We start from the raw sequence: 20,578 nt of genomic DNA, 5'->3' as shown, positions 1-20,578 counted from the left end.
AACTAAATATTTTTTTTAAAAAATTAACATCTAATAGAAGATTCTATCCATAAATAGAACTAGTGAGCTTTAAAGAGGAAAATAGGGGGCTGGCACTGTGGCATAGCGGGTAAAGCTGCAGCCTACAGTGCCAGCATCCTATATGGGCAGCGATTCGAGACCTGGATGCTCCTCCTCCGATTCAACTCTCTGCTATGGCCTGGGAAAGCAGTAGAAGATGGCCCAAGTCCTTGAGCCCCTGCACCCGCATGGGAGACCCAGAAGAAGCTCCTGGTTCCAGGCTTTGGATCAGCACAACTCCAGCCATTGCAGATAGAAGATAGAAGACCTCTCTCCCTCTCCCTCTCTCTCTCTCTCTCTCTCTCTACCTCTACCTCTACCCCTCCTTCTCTCTCTATGTAATGCTGACTCTCAAATAAATAAATAAATAAGTCTAAAAAAAAAGAAAGAGAGGAAAATAGGTAGAGAAAAAGTGCTGAGTGTGGTCTGAATATGGAACTACTTTATGAAACATGAAACACTGCTGTTAAAAGTCTGCTTTTTAAAATATTTCATATTAATGGTTTGGTTGCTCTTGGGGACAAGAAGGAAAGTTGGATGAAAGTGGCCTTTTTAAGTGCTTACCTTTAAGTTTTGGAAAGATTGTGGAACATATTTCAATTTAATCACTACATTAGTTTTTTTTTTTTTTAATGTGGTCTTACACTGTATTTAAACCTCAAAATAAGGAGGAGAAAAGAAGACCTAAGTTCAGTTTTTATATCTGAGTTATAATATTCAGTGCCATAACACTTACAGATATGAGGTATTTTGTGTTTTTGCGTGCTCTGCCTGCTACCTAGAAATCCACATGTGGATCCAAGTAGTTAAGTTACACTACACTAAAAGACCCTTTTTCGCTCCTGAAAGCTCATTAATTTAGTATGTGTGAGTAACAGACAGTAAGGTAAGCTAGTTGGAGAGTAACAGGATTTAGGTCTGTAATTAGGCCTGCAACCAATTCACCTGCATTTGTGCTGCCCTCTCCACCAAGACCCCACAAACCACCTGTACCTAATATAAGAAAAGTACTCATAAGACATTTGTCCAGGATACTGCAGTTTCTTTAGGATCTCAAAACAATGAATGATTTTTTTTAACGATTTATTTATTTGAAAATCAGAGTTACACAGAGAGAGGAGAGGCAGAGAGAGAGAGACATTTTCTATCGGCTGGCTCACTCCCCAGTTGGCCGCAGCAGGAGCCAGGAGCCTCCTCCAGGTCTCCCATACAGGTGCAGGAGCCCGAGGACTTGAGCCATCTTCAACTGCTTTTCCAGGCCATAGCAGAGAGCTGGATAGGAAGTGAAGCAGCCAGGACTCGAGCCGGCTCCCATATGGGATGCCAGCACTGCAGGTGCTGCTACACCAAAGCACCAGCCCCCAAATGATGGTTTGACAGAGAAAATGACCCATTACTGGAATCATGAGTAATATGTATATACGGTTGCATTGACTGTGCAATCAATGCATTATAGCTTTTCTATTTTCATTATATTTCAACCCATGATTTCAAGAGAAAGTAAGAAAACTGATTTTTTAAGGTTAGTTTCCCTAGGTGGATTCATTATGTGGGTTCAAGTAGAGTAATGGAGTAAAGTAATAAAGTGTTTCTTAAAATGGAAAGTTCTTCATTAATTTTGTAATTACTAGAGGAGTTATTTCTTTGAAGAAACTGACCTATAAATTAGACATTAGCTATTTTGGAGGCTTAGTCATTATTTATCTTCATGGTTTTGGATTTTCTTCTTTACTTATCATGAGAAACAGCTGTGGTGTATAGCTTTTTTTCTTTTCTTAGAGCAAAGGGAAAATCTGTCTCTGACTCAATAGGTGTTTGATGTTAGATAAAATTTCCTCATTATATGACTTAAAATAGTTTTCCCGATCCAGCTTCATCAGGAAGGGCAGATATGACAATGTTGCGAGTTTGACATCCTTCTTGGAGATAAGGCTAATCTGTCTCATTCAGAGTTTCAGGTATCCCCTACTATATATATATATGTATATATATATATATATACACAGTGTCATACACACACACACACACACACACACACCCTGCCAGGCTAGGTTGAGAGCTAGAGGAAAATAAAAATCACATGCAGAGTCATTCAAAGGACCCCATGGGGATGAAGCTGTTTTAGTCTTTCTGTGAGGATTTTATCACAGTAACAAAGCAATACTGAAACTCCAGACTTATAGTTCCATTTTTGTGTATTTTAAAAACACCATGACCCTGATATCTTCAGTTATATATTCCTAGTGTAAGTTCTTTTAAAAAAATTTCAATGTCAATGCAACTGGAATAGCTAAAAGCTGACATTACTCACAAAAAGAAAAAAGTCGAACGATTTGTTTTTTCCAAGCAAATGATTTGTTTTCCCTTTGAACCTGAACATTAGAAGAACACTGATTATCATATATTTTTAGATGTTGATCTATCTTAATATGAAAATCTGGGAATTTTGTCACCACTCATAAAGAACTGTTCCTGTGCACATGTGAGTAGGCACTCAACTAAGTGGGGGATATAAAAGCCACCACACAAGTATAATTAACCCAAGATATAACCTCTACCCAGATACCACAGGCCTCGAAAGTAATTACCTAAATTGCACTGTTACTTGTCAGAGAATAGCTTCTCTTTTTTTACTCTGGTACATTCACCTCTGCTGTTTTATTTTCTTCCAGTTGAAGCTAGAGTAAGGCACTGTTAGGTTTGAAGGCCCAGAGTCTAGCAAAGAGGGAAAACAATACTAAATTGTAGGGAAGGCCCTTAATGCTGCCCTTCTAGTCCCAGGAGTGGCCTTTGGTCTAGCCTGCCACTTCAGGGTAAACATCTTAGGTAGAATCTGGTGGGGAGAGCGAATGTAAGCCCAACACAGCTGTGGCTTATGTCCTTGAGTTGATAGCATTATAGGCAATGAGAAACACACTGGCTACTTTGATCACAAGCTGATTGTGCTTGTTTACTGCTTACTGTTTAATACTATGCACTTTACCAAAGACAGAGGGGATCGCTGACTCACTGGCCACCTTGGATCCTTCGGTGAGTCAACTAAATTCACGTGTCTCCCAGTCAGACCTCCAAGAAATTCCTTCTGGGTAAGTATTATGCATGAGTCCTCTTAGACCTTGGGACCCTGCAGCACAACATAGAGGGAAATTAAAATGGAGATGAATAGAAAGTGTTTACACTCACTGAGATTTAGCATGCTGAAGGTAATGTTAGCGGAAGTGGCTGGAGAAGTTCCAGTTTTTCTGTAAGAAAAGAATTTCCGATGTGTAACACAGTAGCAATAAGCAAGGAAGCAAGGTTTAATGAGGTAGTGCACCCATCAGAACTGATGGGCACCTCTCCAGACAGATCTGAGAGTACCCAGTCATTCAGACTAGGGTAAGCAAGGTTACAAAGTGTAATGGACAGAATACACTTGCTAGGCCAGGCGGGCATCTCAGCAAAGAACTGAGAAATCAGTTTGCATTTAGACTGGAGCTTATAAAAGGGAGTAGGGTCCCCTTTTTCCCCACCATATCTCCTCCCTCCCCCCCCCCCCATCCTCTTCTCCTGGACAGAGTTTCCTAGATGTTAAATATGTAAAATTCCTCATAGATTTTTTTTAAATCCATTTATTTATTTGAAAGGCAGAATTACAGAGAGGCAGAAGCAGAGAGCAAGTGAGTGAGCGAGGTCTTCCATTTGCTGGTTCACTTCCCAGATGGCCACAACGGCCTGAGCTGGGCTGATCCAAAGCCAGGAGCTGCGGCAACAGGCCCACCTGCATGCCTAGCTGCCCATAGCCCTGTTAGGTAATGGTTTGGCTCTGGGCCACTACTGTCTATAAACCCATATAAGCAACTGAGGGAATGGCTAGATGCGGCTGCTTCTGGATATGTGTGTGTATGTGTGTGTGTGTGTGTGACTGCCACCCCTGACACAAAGGTGGGTATCTCCTGTGGCCCCACAACCGTCAAGGGCAAGTGGCTGTTCCTCGCACATTTCTCACCTCCACTGTGCGTAAAGGAGATATAAACCCACAAACCGCTCTGAGTTATTCTCTGACCTGTGGCAATCTGGATCTGCTTGTCCTGGGCCCTGAGCCCCATGTGTATACCGCTATATCTTTTTCCTTGCCTGAGGCCCCTTTCACAAACATAAGCTAATTTCCATCTTCCTATCTAACATTAAAACAGAGTAGCACATCCCACTAGTGAAAATAATCCAGCGTTGAAGGTCAAAAGCGGGAAAGGGAGTATCATATCCCAGCTATTCCAGTCTCAGATGGTGTTAATTAACATGAACATTGACATGGGAAGTCAGGGGAAAAAAATAGGTATGCACACAGGCTAGAAGGAGGGTGTGAGGGAGTATGGCATCAAAGAGGCAAAATTTCTTAGATCTCTTTGGCCTGTTGCTGCATCCATAATCCATAAGTATAAAATGAAGATATATTGATTTCAAGAGTCTTGAGGGCAGAAGCCATGGTTTGCATCTGTTGAAGCTTCCACAAAATTTTGAATAGGGTAAGGCATATAAATGAATTACTCGGTTGAACAAAATAAACCCAAATTTAGGAGACCCATCAGGTTAATCAAATGCTTTTTGTCACTTCTCCTAACAGACTTATTTAGAATAGCTATATAGTTCCAGGAAAAATGGAACCAATAATTCCCATATACTTCCCTAAGCCTGGATTTAGTTTCCCCTATTACCTTAAAATGGTAAGCACATTTTTTATAATGAATGAACACTGATATGCTTTTTAAACTAAAGTTGCTAAACTGTTAACTAAGGTTTTTATTAACAAGCATCTTTAAACGGTTATTAAAACAGTTTTCACATACACTCTTCCTGATTCAGGATTCCATCCAGGATACCAAATTACATTTGGATGTTTCCTTAGGCTCCTCTTGGGTTTGACATTGTCTGATTTTTCTTTGGGTTACTTAGATTTTGAGGACCAAGATGCTCCTTGACAAAACATTAGTCAAGCTTCTCTTAGCCCTCTTCTCTACTAGGCTCTGTCTTTGCCAGGCCGACATTGTCCTGTTTTAGCAAGAATACTGCTAAATCACTTTAGAAGAACTTCTCACCCATGATATCTGATCCCCTTTGCCTGCCTTCAGCAAAAACCTGTTGATTCAGCAAGAATCTCCCTAATCCATGGTCACGTTCTATCCATTGCCCCTCTGAATTTGCTTGTTGGCTATGTTCCGCAGCTCTCTTTGCTATATACGTATTTGAGCACTCTCCCTCTTCCTTATTGTGGTAGTCTTAACATCTATTGCAATAGCCCTGAATAAAGTCCTACTAATTTAACAAGTGTGATGGGTAATTTTATGTGTCAACATGATTAAGTTAAGGGATGCCAGATAGCAGGTAAAGCATTTGAGTGTCTGAATGTGTTTCCAAAAGATTAGCATCTTAGAGTACTTAAGTAAGGAAAATCACACACACCAACATAGGCAGCCATCATCAGATACATTAAGGGCCCAAACAGAACAAAAAATGTAAAAGAAAGGCAAGTTTTCTCCATCTACAGCTGGAAAAATGCATCTTTGCCTGCCCTTAGATATCAGCACTTCTGGTTCTTGGGCCTTCAAGACAGAAGGGACCATTGGCTTCCCTGGTTCCCCAATTTTGACTTGGGTTGGAACTATACCACCAGCTTTCCTGCCCCTCCAGCTTACAGATGGTAGCTTATGGGCCTTCTTAGCCTCCATGATCACATGAGCCAATCCTTCAAAATGTTTCCCTTAATACTAATGTAACAATTATCTGAATAATTTTTTCTTTCTCATTGATAAACTGTAGGCTGCCCTAATATTAGGACTTGCCTGATGTTTTCTCATGATTAATGTTACGTATCCTGGGTAGGAAGATCCAGGGATAAAATGGACTCTTCATTGAGGCCAGCACTGTGCTGTAGTGGGTAAAGCTGCTGCCAGCAGTGATAGCACCCATGTGGGTGCCGATTCGAGTCCCAGCTGCTCCACTTACTATCCAGCTCTCTGCTATGGCCTGGGAAAGCAGTGGAGGATGGCCCAAGTCCTTGGGTCCCTACACCCGCATGGGAGACCCGAAAGAAGCTCCTGGATCCTGGCTTCAGATCGGCACAGCTCCAGCTGTTGGGGCCAATTGGGAGTGAACCAGCAGATGGAAGACCCCTCTTCTCTCTGCCTCTCTTATCTCTGTGTAACTCTGACTTTCAAAAAAAAATCTACATCTTATGTTTAGGTATATACTTCATTTATTATCAGTGATGTTGAGCTTATCTAGCTGGAATAGTATTTGTCAGAGGTTTTCCCCTATAAAATTTTAACCCACTAACATTTTATACTTTGGAATGAAATCACTATGTGGAGAGTAATGTTCTATTTCTTTAAGGGTAAAATAGCTACGTGAATTATTTGGAGTCCTGGATGGGAGATTTGTCACTTCCTCACTTATTCAATCCTTCATTGCAGTATAAACATGTTCATCTTAGTGAAAAGTTTAAGACAAAATCTAAACTACTTTATTTTGCTTTTGTTATTGTGTTGATCAAATTATGAATGGTTTGGCGATTTGGAATTTTTTCAATTGACTTTTGTTTCCCTTTGGCCTACTTACACTGAAGTTATCTTTGAATATGCATATTCTGGGACTACTAGAATGCTCCAGGCTCATCTTATGTATTTACTACCCCTGTCCTAGTATCAGCCATTTCTCAAAGGAGCCTTGGCTCCTTTTAAGGAAGAGTAGTAATAGAAAGTAACATCTGGACCCAAATTTTGTTCATTGCTTCTAAGGTATCGTTCTTTTTTCTTGGGCCCTCAGCTGACGGATCAAATAAATCTTTGTGTGCATAATAATTTATGTGTATATACACATGAACAAATGTGTCTATGTAACCATCTGTATTTATTTTAAATTAAGCATGAGTTCTTTCTGACATATCCAACTCTAACTCACTACCATATGGATTATTCTAGCCTATTCTCCTTGCTTTTGACTTCATTACAATAGTGAGAAACTTGACTCCCCCCCGCCATCTACTTATCCATTTACTTAAATACTCAATGTCAGTATACATGTACAACAGTATCAGAGTTATTAACCCCTGTAGAAAGCAACATTATTAATTGCACAGTAGTGTGGGCAAGTCCTTTGGCCTCCATTCATTTCCTAAATTGCTTTGGTCACCATCTTGTTCATCCACCCACTTCAGGGAGAGTGTTTCGGGTATGGATAGTACAGTTATTCTATGTCTGCATAGAATAACTTTCCTGGAATCCCCTAAATCTCTTTTTGAAATACCCACTTAAACTTCACCCTATGTACTATAAAATTCTATGAGTCTAATAAAGAAATACTATCAGGTATGCCCTAACATTTCATACAAGTTGTTTTCATTGTCATAAAAACACTGTTCTTCACCTATGTATTCTTCCCTACTCTAGCAAAACCCTTATAGTCACAGATCTTTGTTTTCCTTTTTACCATATGTTGTATCATTGGAGTCATAAAAATTGTAGCCTTTTCAGACTGGCTTCTTTCCTAGGCCACTATCCACTTAAAATTTTCACATGTGTTTTCATTGCTTTTGATTATTTTTGCCAAATACTACATTGTATATCTGTGCCAGTCTGTTTATTCACTCACCAATTGAAGTATATGACTTCAATTAACATTTGTTTTCAAGTTTGTATACATACAAAATTTCATCTTATTGGGTGAATACTTAATAACTGTTTGCTAGTGGAGTGGTGTAGCAGGTTAACCCATAACTATAATCCTGGCATCCCACTTCATAGCACTGGTTTGACACTCAGCAATGGCAACTCTGCTTCCTAGCTAATGTGCCTGGAAAAACAGGAGCATGTTGCAAGTATTTTGGGTTCCTGCCACCCACATGGGAGACCTGAAAGGAGTTCCTGGTTCCTGGCTTTACCTTGGCTAAGCTGGGCTGTTGTGACCATTTGGCAAGTGAACCAAAAGATGGAAGCCCTCTCACTGTCTCTGCCCTTCTCCCCGAATCATCACATCCAATCAGCCAGATCCACCCATTGAAGACAGGGAGATTAAGGATTTGGTGAATCGCCCACAGCTTTCCCAGTGCCCTGGCTACAGCCATGGGCCTGAGACTCTGCCTGCCCCAGGTCTACCATGTGGGGGTAGGGAAGAGGAGTCGGACCACAGGGGAACATATCAACTGCCTTCCTCAGAGTACTACAGAGCAGGAGGCAGCTGAGCAGCCCAGTGTTCCAGAAAGCACTGGATCATATCACATCAAAACACATCACAATCAAGCCAGCACCAGTCCAGGCCCAAGCTAGGCCCCTGAGATTCTGCCTAACCAGGGTCTGCCACATAGGGAGGAGGGGCCAGACAGGCTGTTGCGAACTGCCTTCCCTAGAGCATGGATACAGATTGGGGATTGAAGCCAAGCAGACAGCGTTTCAGAAAGCCCACAGATCACATGAAAACACATCGCTTCTGGCAAGCACAGGTTCTGGCCGAAGCCAGGAACCTGAGACTCTGCCCACCCCCAAGTCTGCATGTGGTGGGCATGGACTGATGACAGAGGAGGTCATCCACTGCCTTCCCCGGAGCATGGGCACACAGCCTGGAGGGAAGCCAAGTGGCCCAAGGTTCCAGAAAGCACTCGGTTCACATCACATTACAAACCAGCCACAGCCCGGTGTCAGAAGCTTCCACCTTCCTGAAGCTGCCAGCTGTTAGGTCGGATGGCCGGCACCATTCTCCACTCCCTTCCTAGGAGCATGGCCACAGAATCCAGAGGGAAGCCAAGTAGATCACACTTCCAGAAAGTACTGGCATCACATCACATCACATCCCGGCCAGGGCCCGTCCCTGTCAAAGCCAAGCTCCTGAGATTCCTTCCACTATGAGTAGGCCACAGTCAGAGGCCATTAAGTACTGCCCTACCAGAGCCTGGACACAGAGCCAGGATGGAAGCCGAGCAGCCCAGAGTTACAGTAAACATGAGGATCACATTATGTCACAATGTATCAAAATCTAGCTGGCGGTGGGACTGGCTGAAGCCAGGTGCCCAACACTCTGTCACAGGGGGAGGGACCCATGACAAGAGCCCTTATCAACTGCCTTACCCAGATCCATGATGGCAGATACCTGAGGGAAGCCAAACAGCCCAGGGTTCCAGAACGAAACGGGGTCACACAGCATATCACAAGCCTGGCCAGGACTAGTTGCCAGAACTGCCGACCCTCCTGAATCTGACAGGAGGGTGTCAGTGTGGGTGGGAGGGGACAGATGACAGGAGCCTTTCTCCATTACCTTCACAGAAGCCAAGTGGCCGCGTGGTTGCAGAAAGCATTGGTATCACATCACATTCCAACCGGCGGCGGGGAGTGGCCTGAAGCAGAGGCTATTAGCTGCCTGCCTCACAGCAAGTCTCGGAGCCAGGAGGGAGGCCGAGCAGACCACGGCTCCGGAAAGCCCTGGGTTCCTGTTTCATCACGTCACAATCCAGGAGGGGCGTGTCCTGGCCCAAGCCAGGCGCCTGGGGCTCCACCCAGCCGGAATCTGCCACGTGATGGGGAGGAGCCAGGCAGAGCAGTCTTCAACTGCTTTCCTCACAGCATGGAGGCGGATCCGGGAGGGAAGCTGGGTGCCCCAGTGGTCTCGGAAGCATTGGGCTCACATCACATCACAATCCTGCCCTGGTTGGGCCTGGTCAAGACCAGGCGACTCAGGCTCTGCATACCCCGAGTCTGCCACGTGGCGAGAAGCCAGAGGCGGTTATGTACTGCCTTCCTCCTGTGAGAAATAGCTTCACCCGTCCAAAGGATGGACTCAGACTCAGGAAGTGTGGGGAAAGTAACCCTTTATTAAGGGTCTTGCCAGATGGAGCTTCTGGTAGGTAAGCAGGCACAGCAGGTGCCGTTTCATCAGGCAATTTATTTCCTAGTATACAGGCCTTGCTCCCAGTTCCTTACTGAGTACTGTGGGCGGGGGTGGGGGGTGGAGGGTGTTGGGGTTGGGGGGAGGTTTACAATCTCCTTGGCATTTGTTTCAGCTGTTTTGGCCACGCCTAACAGCCTGTTTACCTAAGAACAGGTGCATGTACCCTAGTTATGCTACCCAGCTACTTGTAACTTTCTACACATCTGTAAGCTGTTAATGCTAGCTCGTTGCCTACTCACAGCTAGATACCTTTGAAAATGAAGCAGATGTCTTCAGTTCTCACAACCCCTTCTCTTTTTACGATTCTTGGTCTCATTTTCATTTTTATTTTGATGACCTCTCTTGGTAATTTTGTGCAATGCTATGGTGAAGGGAATGGCCAATTGAACTCAAGTGCCAGCCCCAGTACAATTGGACAGTAACAGGACATGGAGGGTCCTTTTTCCATGATAGCACCAATCATCAACCCCAGGGTATAAGGAGAGCTGAGTAATTACTGCTGTCAGGGTCACCAGGAACATTCACGATGCCTATGTAGGTCGACAGTTCTCCCATGGGTTTATTGAACTCAGCCCCCTGCCTGAAGAGGCAAAAGGAATATTCCACGTTCCCTATGGAGAAAGAGGGAATTACCCTAGAGTCTGACCTTCACAGCGCAGGCAGAAGCACTGACAGGCCTCTGCAAGTTTTGTTTCCCCAACCTCCTCATCCGGGTATAGAGTCAGCATGCATTGCATTTAGCCCATCCTAGGGAAACGGGACTACCTGTGCCTGAAAATGTCTGGCTAAGGGCTTTTATTGAAAATTTGACCATTCTACTTGGACGTTCCTGTTTCCATACCCTGTATCAATTTCATAAAGATGGCCCAGCTGATCTCCCTCCCTAACCAACGAGACAGGCTCTTTGGGGAGCTATACACTTCCCACTGGTCTTCTACTCCCTTTTAAGGTCTCATTTACCAGTCCTTTGACTCGAGGCCACCCTCTTCAGCAGTTCATACAGCTGTCTCGTTGGTCAGGACCACTTGATAGGGGCCTTCCCAACTGGGAACTGGGATAAAGCTTGTCTTGACCAACACCGAGTCACCTGATTGGAAGTGATGAACTGCAAATTTAAGAGGCAGAGCTTGAGTAAGAAGTCCTTTTCCTGAAAGTAAGGAGGCCAGGGAGTATGATAAAGTGAGTCGCGTTGTCCGATTTTCTGCGAGGCCAAATCTAGGTGTACTTTGAAATGGCCTTCACCCAGGAGCTCATCCTTCTGCAGTTTGTTTTCTTTATCCTATCACACAAAGCTCTGGGACCCCAGTAGTTTCCTTTATGTCCCTCATAATTCCTTTTTCTGCCAGTCTATTTCCTATAAGGCCCCTTTCTAACCAGATTTTCCCAGAAGGATTTAGACCTTCTTGGCCCTCGAGGAGTTTGAGAGCTTGGTTGAGAGCACAGATTCGGGCTGACCAATTGCTAGGTAATCTTCCACATTCACATTTCCCCCATGAACAGCTTCATCCTGTCATGTCAGTTTGCAAGAACGGGTCAATCCCCAAAGCTTTCTGAGCTCCCTTTTTGTTTTTGGCAGAGACAGATTTCCATGTATTCTACTTTTTTTTTTTCCAAGACATTTTTTTTTAATTCTTGGCCGAATCCATCTCTGATTAACCCCTCTATTACGGGTTGTAAATTATATTTGGTCTTTTACTTGTGCTCCTGTTTGGGGGCACTTTGAAGAGAAATGCCTATCACAAGATTACATCTCGCTAAAACATTCCTTAGCGTTGGTCCAAACTTGAATTCCCTTTACGCACATACTGATCTGCAGGACTGCATCGCTTATGAGGGCCTCCTTTAAGTCACAGTTCTTGTGTTCCTTGAAGTGTTCCATAGCAGCCCATGCATTTTTCACAGATTCTCTGCCTTCCAGAGTTTTAGACTTTAGCTGTTGTTCTTCCTTTATGTGTTCTAGCACCTTTATTCTGGCTCCCCCCTGCTTTGGGATTTCTTGTCCGAAGCGCTTGGTAATCATTCACTTCAAAGAGAATGTTCTCACAGTCCTGGTTGCCAGTTCCTCACATTCCTGCTTCGTGCATGCTAACTCCTGAGCAGCCATCTCCAAATCACACTACATAAGCTCATGCTTCCTGCACATGGCCTGCAGTTCTCCTGTGTAAAAGATAGTCCTTTAGCTGATCTGCATAATATTCTTCATCTTCCAAAATATCATACATCCACATGATGACCAGCACTCTGCAATCCATTGCACATTTCCTTTTCTACGGCACACCATTCACTGAACACTCACCCATGATTCCCATGCACTTTATATACACCATAGAGTCCACCTGCTACTCTAGCTCTGACTCGAAGATGTGAGATGACAGACTGTAGTTCATCACATTAACCTACAGCCTGCCTTCAGCTGGAACTCCGTTTCATTCAGTCTCCTTCCAGTTAACTTCCTATGTTCTCTGCTTCCCAGGTCTAAGGGAACATCCCAAAATACATCTTTTAAATCTACTACACTAAACCATTCCTCCTCTTGGGTTAGGATACCCATTTCCCCCCTCTTCTATGCCCAGTCCTAAGCCTAATCTTATAAACTGGCTTTGGCTGGATAGAGAGAGGATGGGGCAGAGTTGGAAATGTGGTTGAGGAGATATTAGCCAGCTGCCTGTCCCAGTGCTGACGGGGCCACAGTCAGAAGCTGGGGATACAGGAAAGCATATATCCCCACTTCCCCTCACCATCATGCAACCAAGAGGACAAGCTATGTCTGGTATGAAGCCATGGGAGGAATGGGACTGCTCTGTAACTGTCTCATTAACAGTGAGTAAGCCAGAGTCTCAGAACTTTATATTGCACAATATAAGTTAACTGAGGCAGTTATTATCTCTCCCAATGGACAGCCTCATCTTTTGAGAATTCCAGGGATCCAACTAGAAGCCTCAAGGTCAAAGATTCAGTTTCACCACTCTGGTTTTACCTGCTTATGACTGCCTATTTGGATCTTCCTTCAACCTTCCCCTTCCCCACCCTGGGAGAGGTAACACACACACACACACACACACACACACAAATTCCCTTGTCCTTTTATAGAATTTTTTTCTTTCCTTATCTGTACAGATCTGCACTTGAATTTTCTCTCTGGCACCTAGAGCAGCTGTCTAGTTATTTAGGTTACTTAAGCCTCAGTTTCCTGGGACTCATATCTAAGCATTTTAGTTAAGGTGATCCTCGAACATTTACAGCAATGCAGAAACTTTGACTTCTAGAATAAAAGAGCTAACGTTCAAAGAGTTTCATTTTAATCTAATCTCACACAGAACTTCAACAAACCTTCACCTTAAATCATCAAGAATACATTCTCCTGTTTATAGCTTCCTCCACAACTTTCTACTTGGGTGGTCCTGTGACCATCCTGGGCATGAAACTCCTCCTACCCTGACTCTGCCATTTGGCACGTGGTCCTAGGAAGACAGAGGCCATTATCGACTGCCTTCCAGAAAGCATGGACCCGGAGCCAAAGATAGGGGCACTTATTGACTGCCATATCTGGAACATGGAAACTTAACCAGAAAGGAAAGCCAACAGATTTAAAGTTCCAGAAGACACAGAGATCACATCACATCACACCACAATCTTGCCAAAGCAGGACCAAAGCTCTGCCTGCCTGGCCTCTATCACATCTGGGTCAGGGGTAAGGGTCAGAGACAGGAGCCATTATCAGCTGCCTTCCTAGGAACACGGAAGTGGAGCTGGAAAGGGAGGGGAGGGGCCAGGTTTCCACAAAGCACTGGGATCACATTCGTTCAGAACATGTCTGCTCAGGATGGGTCCTGTTGGAAGCCAGGAACCTGCGACTCCACTTGGCTCTCCTCTGTGGTTGCTGAGGTTGCATTCCAGACAGGGACCGTTCTCAACTGTCTTCCGGGATAACTGAACAGAAGCTGGTTTGGAAGAGGAACAGCCAAAGTTTGGAAAAGTACTGGGATCACTTCCTACCCCATCTCTTCCCACCCCATTGCATCACATTATATGGGGCATGGAGGTTCACTTCTAAGACAGGAACCTACAATTCTACCTGGGTTTCCCACAGAGGGAGAAGAGGCTCAAGTACTTCCATTGGTTTCCCAGGAGCATTTACAAGGATCTAGAATTGAAGCAGAACAGCCAGGACTGGCTCTGGCCTTGGGACCACATCCCATCACACCACCCCACACCACATGCTACTAAACTGTCAGTAAGTTCCAAGGGTATCACTAGCATCAGAAATATAAATTCAAGATGAAATTATAGCATCATTATAAAAGAGACATGACACTAAATAGTATAGCTTTGTCATTGCAAATAATGACTTTTTACGTTAGCTGATTGTAAGCTATTTGAATAAGTGCCAGGTATAAACAAATACATGGATTTCACAGAAAGTACTCTACCTGTAGCATTACTGTGAATGATTATATTAACTGCTACAAAAGTTGTCATGGAAATCAACAATTTCAGCTTCTATATTTATTTTGATTCAATGCCATCTAAAGCAGCCAATATTTTAAACATTACTGCTTTTGCTCTGTTCAAGCAGTTATTGGTGATTAGTAACAAATATCTTCTTTGTCCCCACCTGCCTCACAAATTAAATATTTCTGGGAGTTCAACACTTTCATGAAGAGTATAAAAAAATCCTTTACTGAGGACTGAAATTGTATGGGACTTATTTGAGCGAGATCAAGAGATGGCATGAAAAAGCTGTCTGTCTTTTCTTCTATGGGAGCTTACTTGCAGCAGTTGCTATTAAAAACAGCATGGAAGCTCTCCAGAGAGCTTTCATCTAACTCAATAGCTACAAAAAAGTGAGGGCAAGCTTTTCTCCATTTCTCTCCAAGCAATTTAATATAGTAAATTTTAAGCATAAAACACTAATTAAAATGAAAGGTGAAAGTGATAAAGTTTTGCACCTGTGTTGAAATTCATTAGATTTAAAAACAAATGCATAAAGCTGCTTTGTTTTCATCACATTTCCAGACGTCTTTTCTTATATCTCTGGTATGCCTCTCTGGAACTTTTTTTTTTTTTCTTAAGATTTGTATATTTGAAAGGCAGAGTTAGAGAGAGAGAGAGAGAGAGAGAAGTCGGTCTTCCATCTGCTGATAAACTCCACAAATAGCTGCAATGGCTGGAGCTGGGATGATCCAAAGTCAGGAGCCAGGAGCTTCTGGTGGGCCTCTCAAGGGGGTGCAGGGGCCCAAGCACTTGGGCCATCTTCACTGCTTTCCCAGGCACTTTAGCAAGTAGCTAGATTGGAAGTGGAGCAGCTGGGACTTGAACTACCCACTTGAGATGCCAGCAGTGCAAGTAGTGGCTTTACCCAATATGTCACAACGCCGGTCCCTGGAACCTTTTAGATTAACAATCAGATCTGGTGACTTTTTGCTTTCTCCAAAAGCTGAAGTAAAGCGTGCATTGAATTTTGCTAGCAAGATGTTCTATACTAGATGTTTCAAAAATACAGCATACACATTTCCATTTTATTGTTCTCATCAAGCACTGATGTGTGTTATACTTTTTCTATGAATCAATGTTTTAAAACAAATTTAGGCCGGCGCCGCGGCTCACTAGGCTAATCCTCCGCCTAGAGGCGCCGGCACACCGGGTTCTAGTCCCGGTTGGGGCGCTGGATTCTGTCCCGGTTGCCCCTCTTCCAGGCCAGCTCTCTGCTGTGGCCAGGGAGTGCAGTGGAGGATGGCCCAGGTGCTTGGGCCCTGCACCCCATGGGAGACCAGGAAAAGCACCTGGCTCCTGGCTCCTGCCATTGGATCAGCGCGGTGTGCCGGCCGCAGCGCGCCGGCCGCGGCGGCCATTGGAGGGTGAACCAACGGCAAAGGAAGACCTTTCTCTCTGTCTCTCTCTCTCACTGTCCACTCTGCCTGTCAAAAAATAAAAAAAAAAATAAAAATAAAAAAATAAATAAAAAAAAAAACAAATTTAGAGCCTTAGCACATTTCTCAACCAAAAACAATGATAAGATTGTTCTTCAGTAACCATAATCAATTTGTTTCTTTTTGTACCATTCTTTTTCGTTTGATGTTACAACTAAGGTTGAATTTTCTTCTCTCATATCTGAGAGAACCAAAAAGGAAGAACAAAATACTGATCTGTATGAAATTAAGGAATTGCAAGATGTCTGACACATGCTATGTCATAAAGGGAAATGTCTTTATTTAACAGCTGCAATCGAAAATATTCCTAAGTACATGTATCAGCATGGACATGGATAAAGTGAGCTCTGGTAGCAAGAAAGAGCCATCGGACAAAAGACAGATGCTGGCCATTGGGAGTCAAGCTGGGGATCTGAGTAGAGCACTGACTGCTTCTGCTGCCATAGACTTTTTTTTTTTTTTTTTTGACAGGCAGAGTGGACAGTGAGAGAGAGACAGAGAGAAAGGTCTTCCTTCTGTTGGTTCATCCCACAAATGGCCACAAACGGCCAATGCGCTGTGCCAATCCGAAGCCTGGAGCCAGGTGCTTCTCCTGGTCTCCCATGGGGTGCAGGGCCCAAGCACTTGGGCCATCCTCCACTGCACTCCCGGGCCACAGCAGAGAGCTGGCCTGGAAGAGGGGCAACCGGGACAGAATCTGGCGCCCCGACCGGGACTAGAACCTGGTGTACCAGCGCCACAGGTGGAGGATTAGCGTAGTGAGCCGCGGTGCCGGCCTGCCATAGACTTTTGAAACTGTAGGAACTAAGTTGTCAGTAGACCTGCCAAGTGGGATTCCTCAGGAATACAGCCTGCAAAACTTTCCCAAGCATTACAAGAGAGACTGGCCACCTTCTTTTGCAGGGATGTAGTAGAGATTTAATGAAATGTCATGTCAAAAAAGCCAACAGCAAGGTAGTTCATAAATTTCAGATCAGCTTATGACATTAAACATTCTTTTCATTTATCAAGTAACTATTAAAGCATTAAACGGAATTTTATATTTGAAACCCAAATGATGAATGTTAGTGGTATAGTCATGGCAAAGACGTGATTCAAGAACTTTTAGAAGAATCAACACTTTGTAGCTAAAAATTAGATGTGGACAATTTTCATTTTGCAGTATTTACTAAATATGCACAAAAAACTAGAGTTTTACTTTATGTTAAATATGAAGTTTTGGAGAATATGATAACATAACTCAGGGCTCCTAGGAGTATATACTATTTAAGAATTGTGATGGTACTCTGGAAGTTTCTGAGACATTAATGTTGGTTCTCTTAGGGAAGGACATCCTATCCTGTTGTGAGGAAGTTTAGAATACTGGGGGGGGGGGCTGGCCCCGTGGCACAGTAGGTTAATCCTCTGCCTGCAGTGCCGGCATCCCATATGGGCACCTGGTTCTAGTCCCAGCTGCCCCTCTTCCAGTCCAGCTCTCTGCTGTGGCCTGGGAAAGCAGTAGAAGATGGCCCAAGTCCTTGGGCCCCTGCACCCGCGTGGGAGACCCAGAGGCTCCTGGCTTTGGATCAGCGTAGCTCCAGCTGTTGAGGCCATCTGGGGAGTGAACCAGCGGATGGAAGACCTTTCTCTCTGACTCTCCCTCTCACTGTCTGTAACTCTAACTCTCAAATAAAATAAATAAAAATCTTAAAAAAAAAAAAAAAAAGAATAGTGGGACATCAAGGACAATGTCAATGGAAGTGAAATCCTCCTTTCCATCTATACTTCTAATTGTGTACAGGGGTTTCGGTGATGGCAAATGGAGACTATCACATTGGCAAGACATTGATGAGCTGTGCTAGGTATGGTCAATAAATCCTAAATTTAAACAACAACGCCTATAGAGACAGCTTCAAAAAAATCTAAAAAAATTAACTGGAAAATTGTTAAAAATCACTAGCTAAAAAAAGATCTCTCTTCAGAGCTCTCAATCTGCATATTCCAAGAGCCACTTGGACTTGTCTTAAAAGTCTCACATGTACTTTAAGTTCCAGATATTTAAAACAGAATTCTTTTTCTCTTCTCTACAGCAACATTCTATCTCAATGAAAGACACTACTTTATAAATAATACTAAAACCAGAAACCTGGAAGTCATTCTTTTGTTTGTTTGTTTTTTTGTTTTAAACATTTTTAAGGTTTAAAAAGTTTAAAGTTTGTAATTCCTAGTAGGAAAACATCTGAATGAATACCCTAATGACAAACCACTGTCAAATGCTTCAGCTGCATTTGGTGCAGAGGGGTAGGGATTATCTTCAAAGCACCCCAGCTCTCTGATGAGAAGGTCAGAGGTATACTGGTTTGTATTATTGCGACATCCATTAGGTGATCTGGGCTGCTTTTCCTTCAGCAAGGGCTTTGTCAGAAGGGCATTATGCTTGACCTCCAAATTTGGCTGACAATTTACTGATAAGATTCATAACCTTGGGGTTACTCTGGTATTTCGACATATTTGCAGGGTTCTGGGCCACAACCTGGAAAGCCACCGTAACTTCTGGATCCTGCATGGCTGCAAGAACCTCTGGATCACTAAGGATTTCATTGAGGCCAGGCATTCCTGCCATTCCAGGCACGGCCCCTCCCATTGCAGGCATTCCTCCAGGAAAATTTCCAGGCATCCCCCCAGGAAAGCCACCTGGAAAAGAGCCATACTGAGCTCCTGATTGTCCTCTGGCTTCTTCTTCCCTCTGGGCTCGCTCATGCTCTTTTCCAGCCTTCTTAACTCTTTCCATTCTTTCTTTGATCTCTCGTTCTGCACGTTTTCGCTCATACTTTCTCCGATGTTCTGCAATTTTCTGGGCCCTGGGTTGGGCCATCTTCTACTGCTTTCCCAGGCCACAGCAGAGAGCTGGACTGGAAGAGGGGCAGCTGGGACTAGAACCAGGTGCCCATATGGGATGCCGGCACTGCAGGCAGAGGATTAACCTACTGTGCCATGGTGCCAGCCGCCACCCCCCCGCCCCAGGGCCTGGGTTGAACTTCCTTCAGCACTGCACTGGCCTCTTCATCATAATCCAGTTTGCAGGCAAGGGCCAGATCATGGGCGGCTTCTTCCCAGTGGCCCAGAAGTCTGTGTGCTTTCCCTCGCCACTTGTAAGGCTGAGCTGAATCAGGATTTATGTCAATGGCTCTGTCACAGTCTCGGATGGCGGCATTTGGCTTCTGTAATTGGACGAAGACACTTGCTCTCTTGGCGTACAGAATGGCCAAGCGAGGATTTAGCTTGATGGCATCTGTGAACAGGTCTATGGCTTTCTGCAGTTCACCATCATTTAGGGCTTCAATGGCAGCCCCTTTCTTCTCATTTGCCTGGTCCATCATCTCCTCAGTTATCTCTACGTTTTCATGTCCCGTTTCCTGAGGCGCATCAGTGTCTGGTTCAATTACACCTTCATTGTCAATTTCTAGATAACTTTGCTCACTTGACGGCTGGTCTGTCTGTATGGTCTCCTCCGCCTTCCTACTATCTGTTTTTTCTTCCTTGATATTTTCTTCTGATTTAGCTTTATGGGTAGCAGGTGGTACTTTACCTGCCATGCTCTCCACCCACTCTCTCAGGTAGCGCATCTCCTCCGTGTGCAGGACGCTCGGGTCCTGCTTACATAACTTCACGAAGGCCCGGAGCTTGTTCACTTTGCGGGGATCCGTGGTCAGTGGGCGGCGGCTGGCGGCCCCATTCCAGGCCCGGGCGCTGGCTCAACGTGACCGCGTTAGTAGGGGGGCCGGAAGTCATTCTTTAGTTCTACTGATGCCGCGTCTCCCCCAACTAACCAATTACCAATTCCAATATATCAATTTCAATATATCTTCTGAACCCTTCTGAACCCTTCCCATTTCTATATTTCCCAAACCATCATCATCTTAACTAACTAATAAGCCTCAACTGGATTATTGTGGCTTTATGTTGCTGTTTACAATTCTTACTCAAAAGTTTCAATTGACACTGTTCTATGATTTGAATGTGTCCCATAAAAATTCATGTATTAAAACGTAATCCTCCATGGCCCAAGTGCTTGGGCCCTGCACCCCATGGGAGACCAGGAGAAGCACCTGGCTCCTGCCTTTGGATCAGCGCGGTGCACCAGCTGCAGCGCACCAGCCGTGGCGGCCATTGGAGGGTGAACCAACGGCAAAAGGAAGACCTTTCTGTCTCTTTCTCTCTCTCCCTGTCTACTCTGCCTGTCAAATAAATAAATAAATAAATAAATAAAGTAATTCTCCAGTTCATATGCTAATGGCATTTTGAGGTAGGGCCTTTGGGAGATCATTGGGATTAGATGAGTTCAGGAAGGTGCCCTCCCCCCCACCGCCATGGCATTGGTAACTTTGTAAGAGAAAGAAAGACTTAAGCTACCACTCTTACTCTTTCTTGCTATGTGATGCGCTCTGCCATGTTTTGATGCAGCAAGAAGGCCCTCAGCAGATGCTGAGCAGACGCCAGTGACATGCTCTTAGAATTCCTGGCCTCTAGAACCATGAACTATAGAAGGGTTTATACTGTATCATTACTCAGTCTCATGTATTCAGTTATAGCAAGAGAAAATGGCCTGGGGCTGGCGCTGTGGCATAGTGTGTAAAGCCACCGCCTGAGTGCCGGCATCCCATATGGGCTCTGGTTCAAGACCCGGCTGCTCCTCT

General features: G+C 44.2%; 1 protein-coding gene, 1 long non-coding RNA gene and 1 pseudogene across 2 annotated transcripts in view; all 3 read right to left on the bottom strand.

The window, feature by feature from the left end:
• Window positions 1-9,479, bottom strand: part of LOC138847577 (uncharacterized) — a 42,248-nt gene extending 32,769 nt beyond the window's left edge. Inside the window, exon 1 of the long non-coding RNA XR_016228245.1 lies at window positions 9,343-9,479. This is a non-coding gene — a long non-coding RNA (uncharacterized LOC138847577). The remainder of the gene's footprint in view (window positions 1-9,342) is intronic.
• A 2,237-nt stretch (window positions 9,480-11,716) lies between these two features.
• Window positions 11,717-12,363, bottom strand: LOC100349100 (sorting nexin-4 pseudogene; annotated as a pseudogene).
• A 5,852-nt stretch (window positions 12,364-18,215) lies between these two features.
• LOC100356839 (hsc70-interacting protein-like) lies at window positions 18,216-19,580 on the bottom strand. Its single transcript, XM_089324784.1, has 2 exons — window positions 18,909-19,580; window positions 18,216-18,625 (listed from the first exon to the last, which is right to left on the bottom strand). The coding sequence occupies exons 1-2, from the start codon at window positions 19,505-19,507 to the stop codon at window positions 18,313-18,315; spliced, it is 912 nt and encodes a 303-aa protein (XP_089180910.1). The 5' UTR covers window positions 19,508-19,580; the 3' UTR covers window positions 18,216-18,312.
• Window positions 19,581-20,578: the final 998 nt, after the last annotated feature.

This window comes from Oryctolagus cuniculus, chromosome X (genome assembly GCF_051225735.1).
Source record: "Oryctolagus cuniculus isolate XC-2025 breed Fujian yellow rabbit chromosome X, ASM5122573v1, whole genome shotgun sequence".
NCBI lineage: Eukaryota > Metazoa > Chordata > Mammalia > Lagomorpha > Leporidae > Oryctolagus > Oryctolagus cuniculus.
The sequence above is the reverse complement of the archived record's forward strand: the minus strand, read 5'-3'. Positions and strand labels throughout refer to the sequence as shown.

Coding starts and splice junctions, on each gene's coding strand:
- LOC100356839 (XM_089324784.1), bottom strand. CDS start 19,507: ATGCGCTACCTGAGAGAGTGGGTGGAGAGCATGGCAGGTAAAGTACCA. Junction 18,626..18,908: donor CTGAAGGAAGTTCAACCCAG/GCCCTGGGGCGG, acceptor GCGAGCCCAGAG/GGAAGAAGAAGCCAGAGGAC.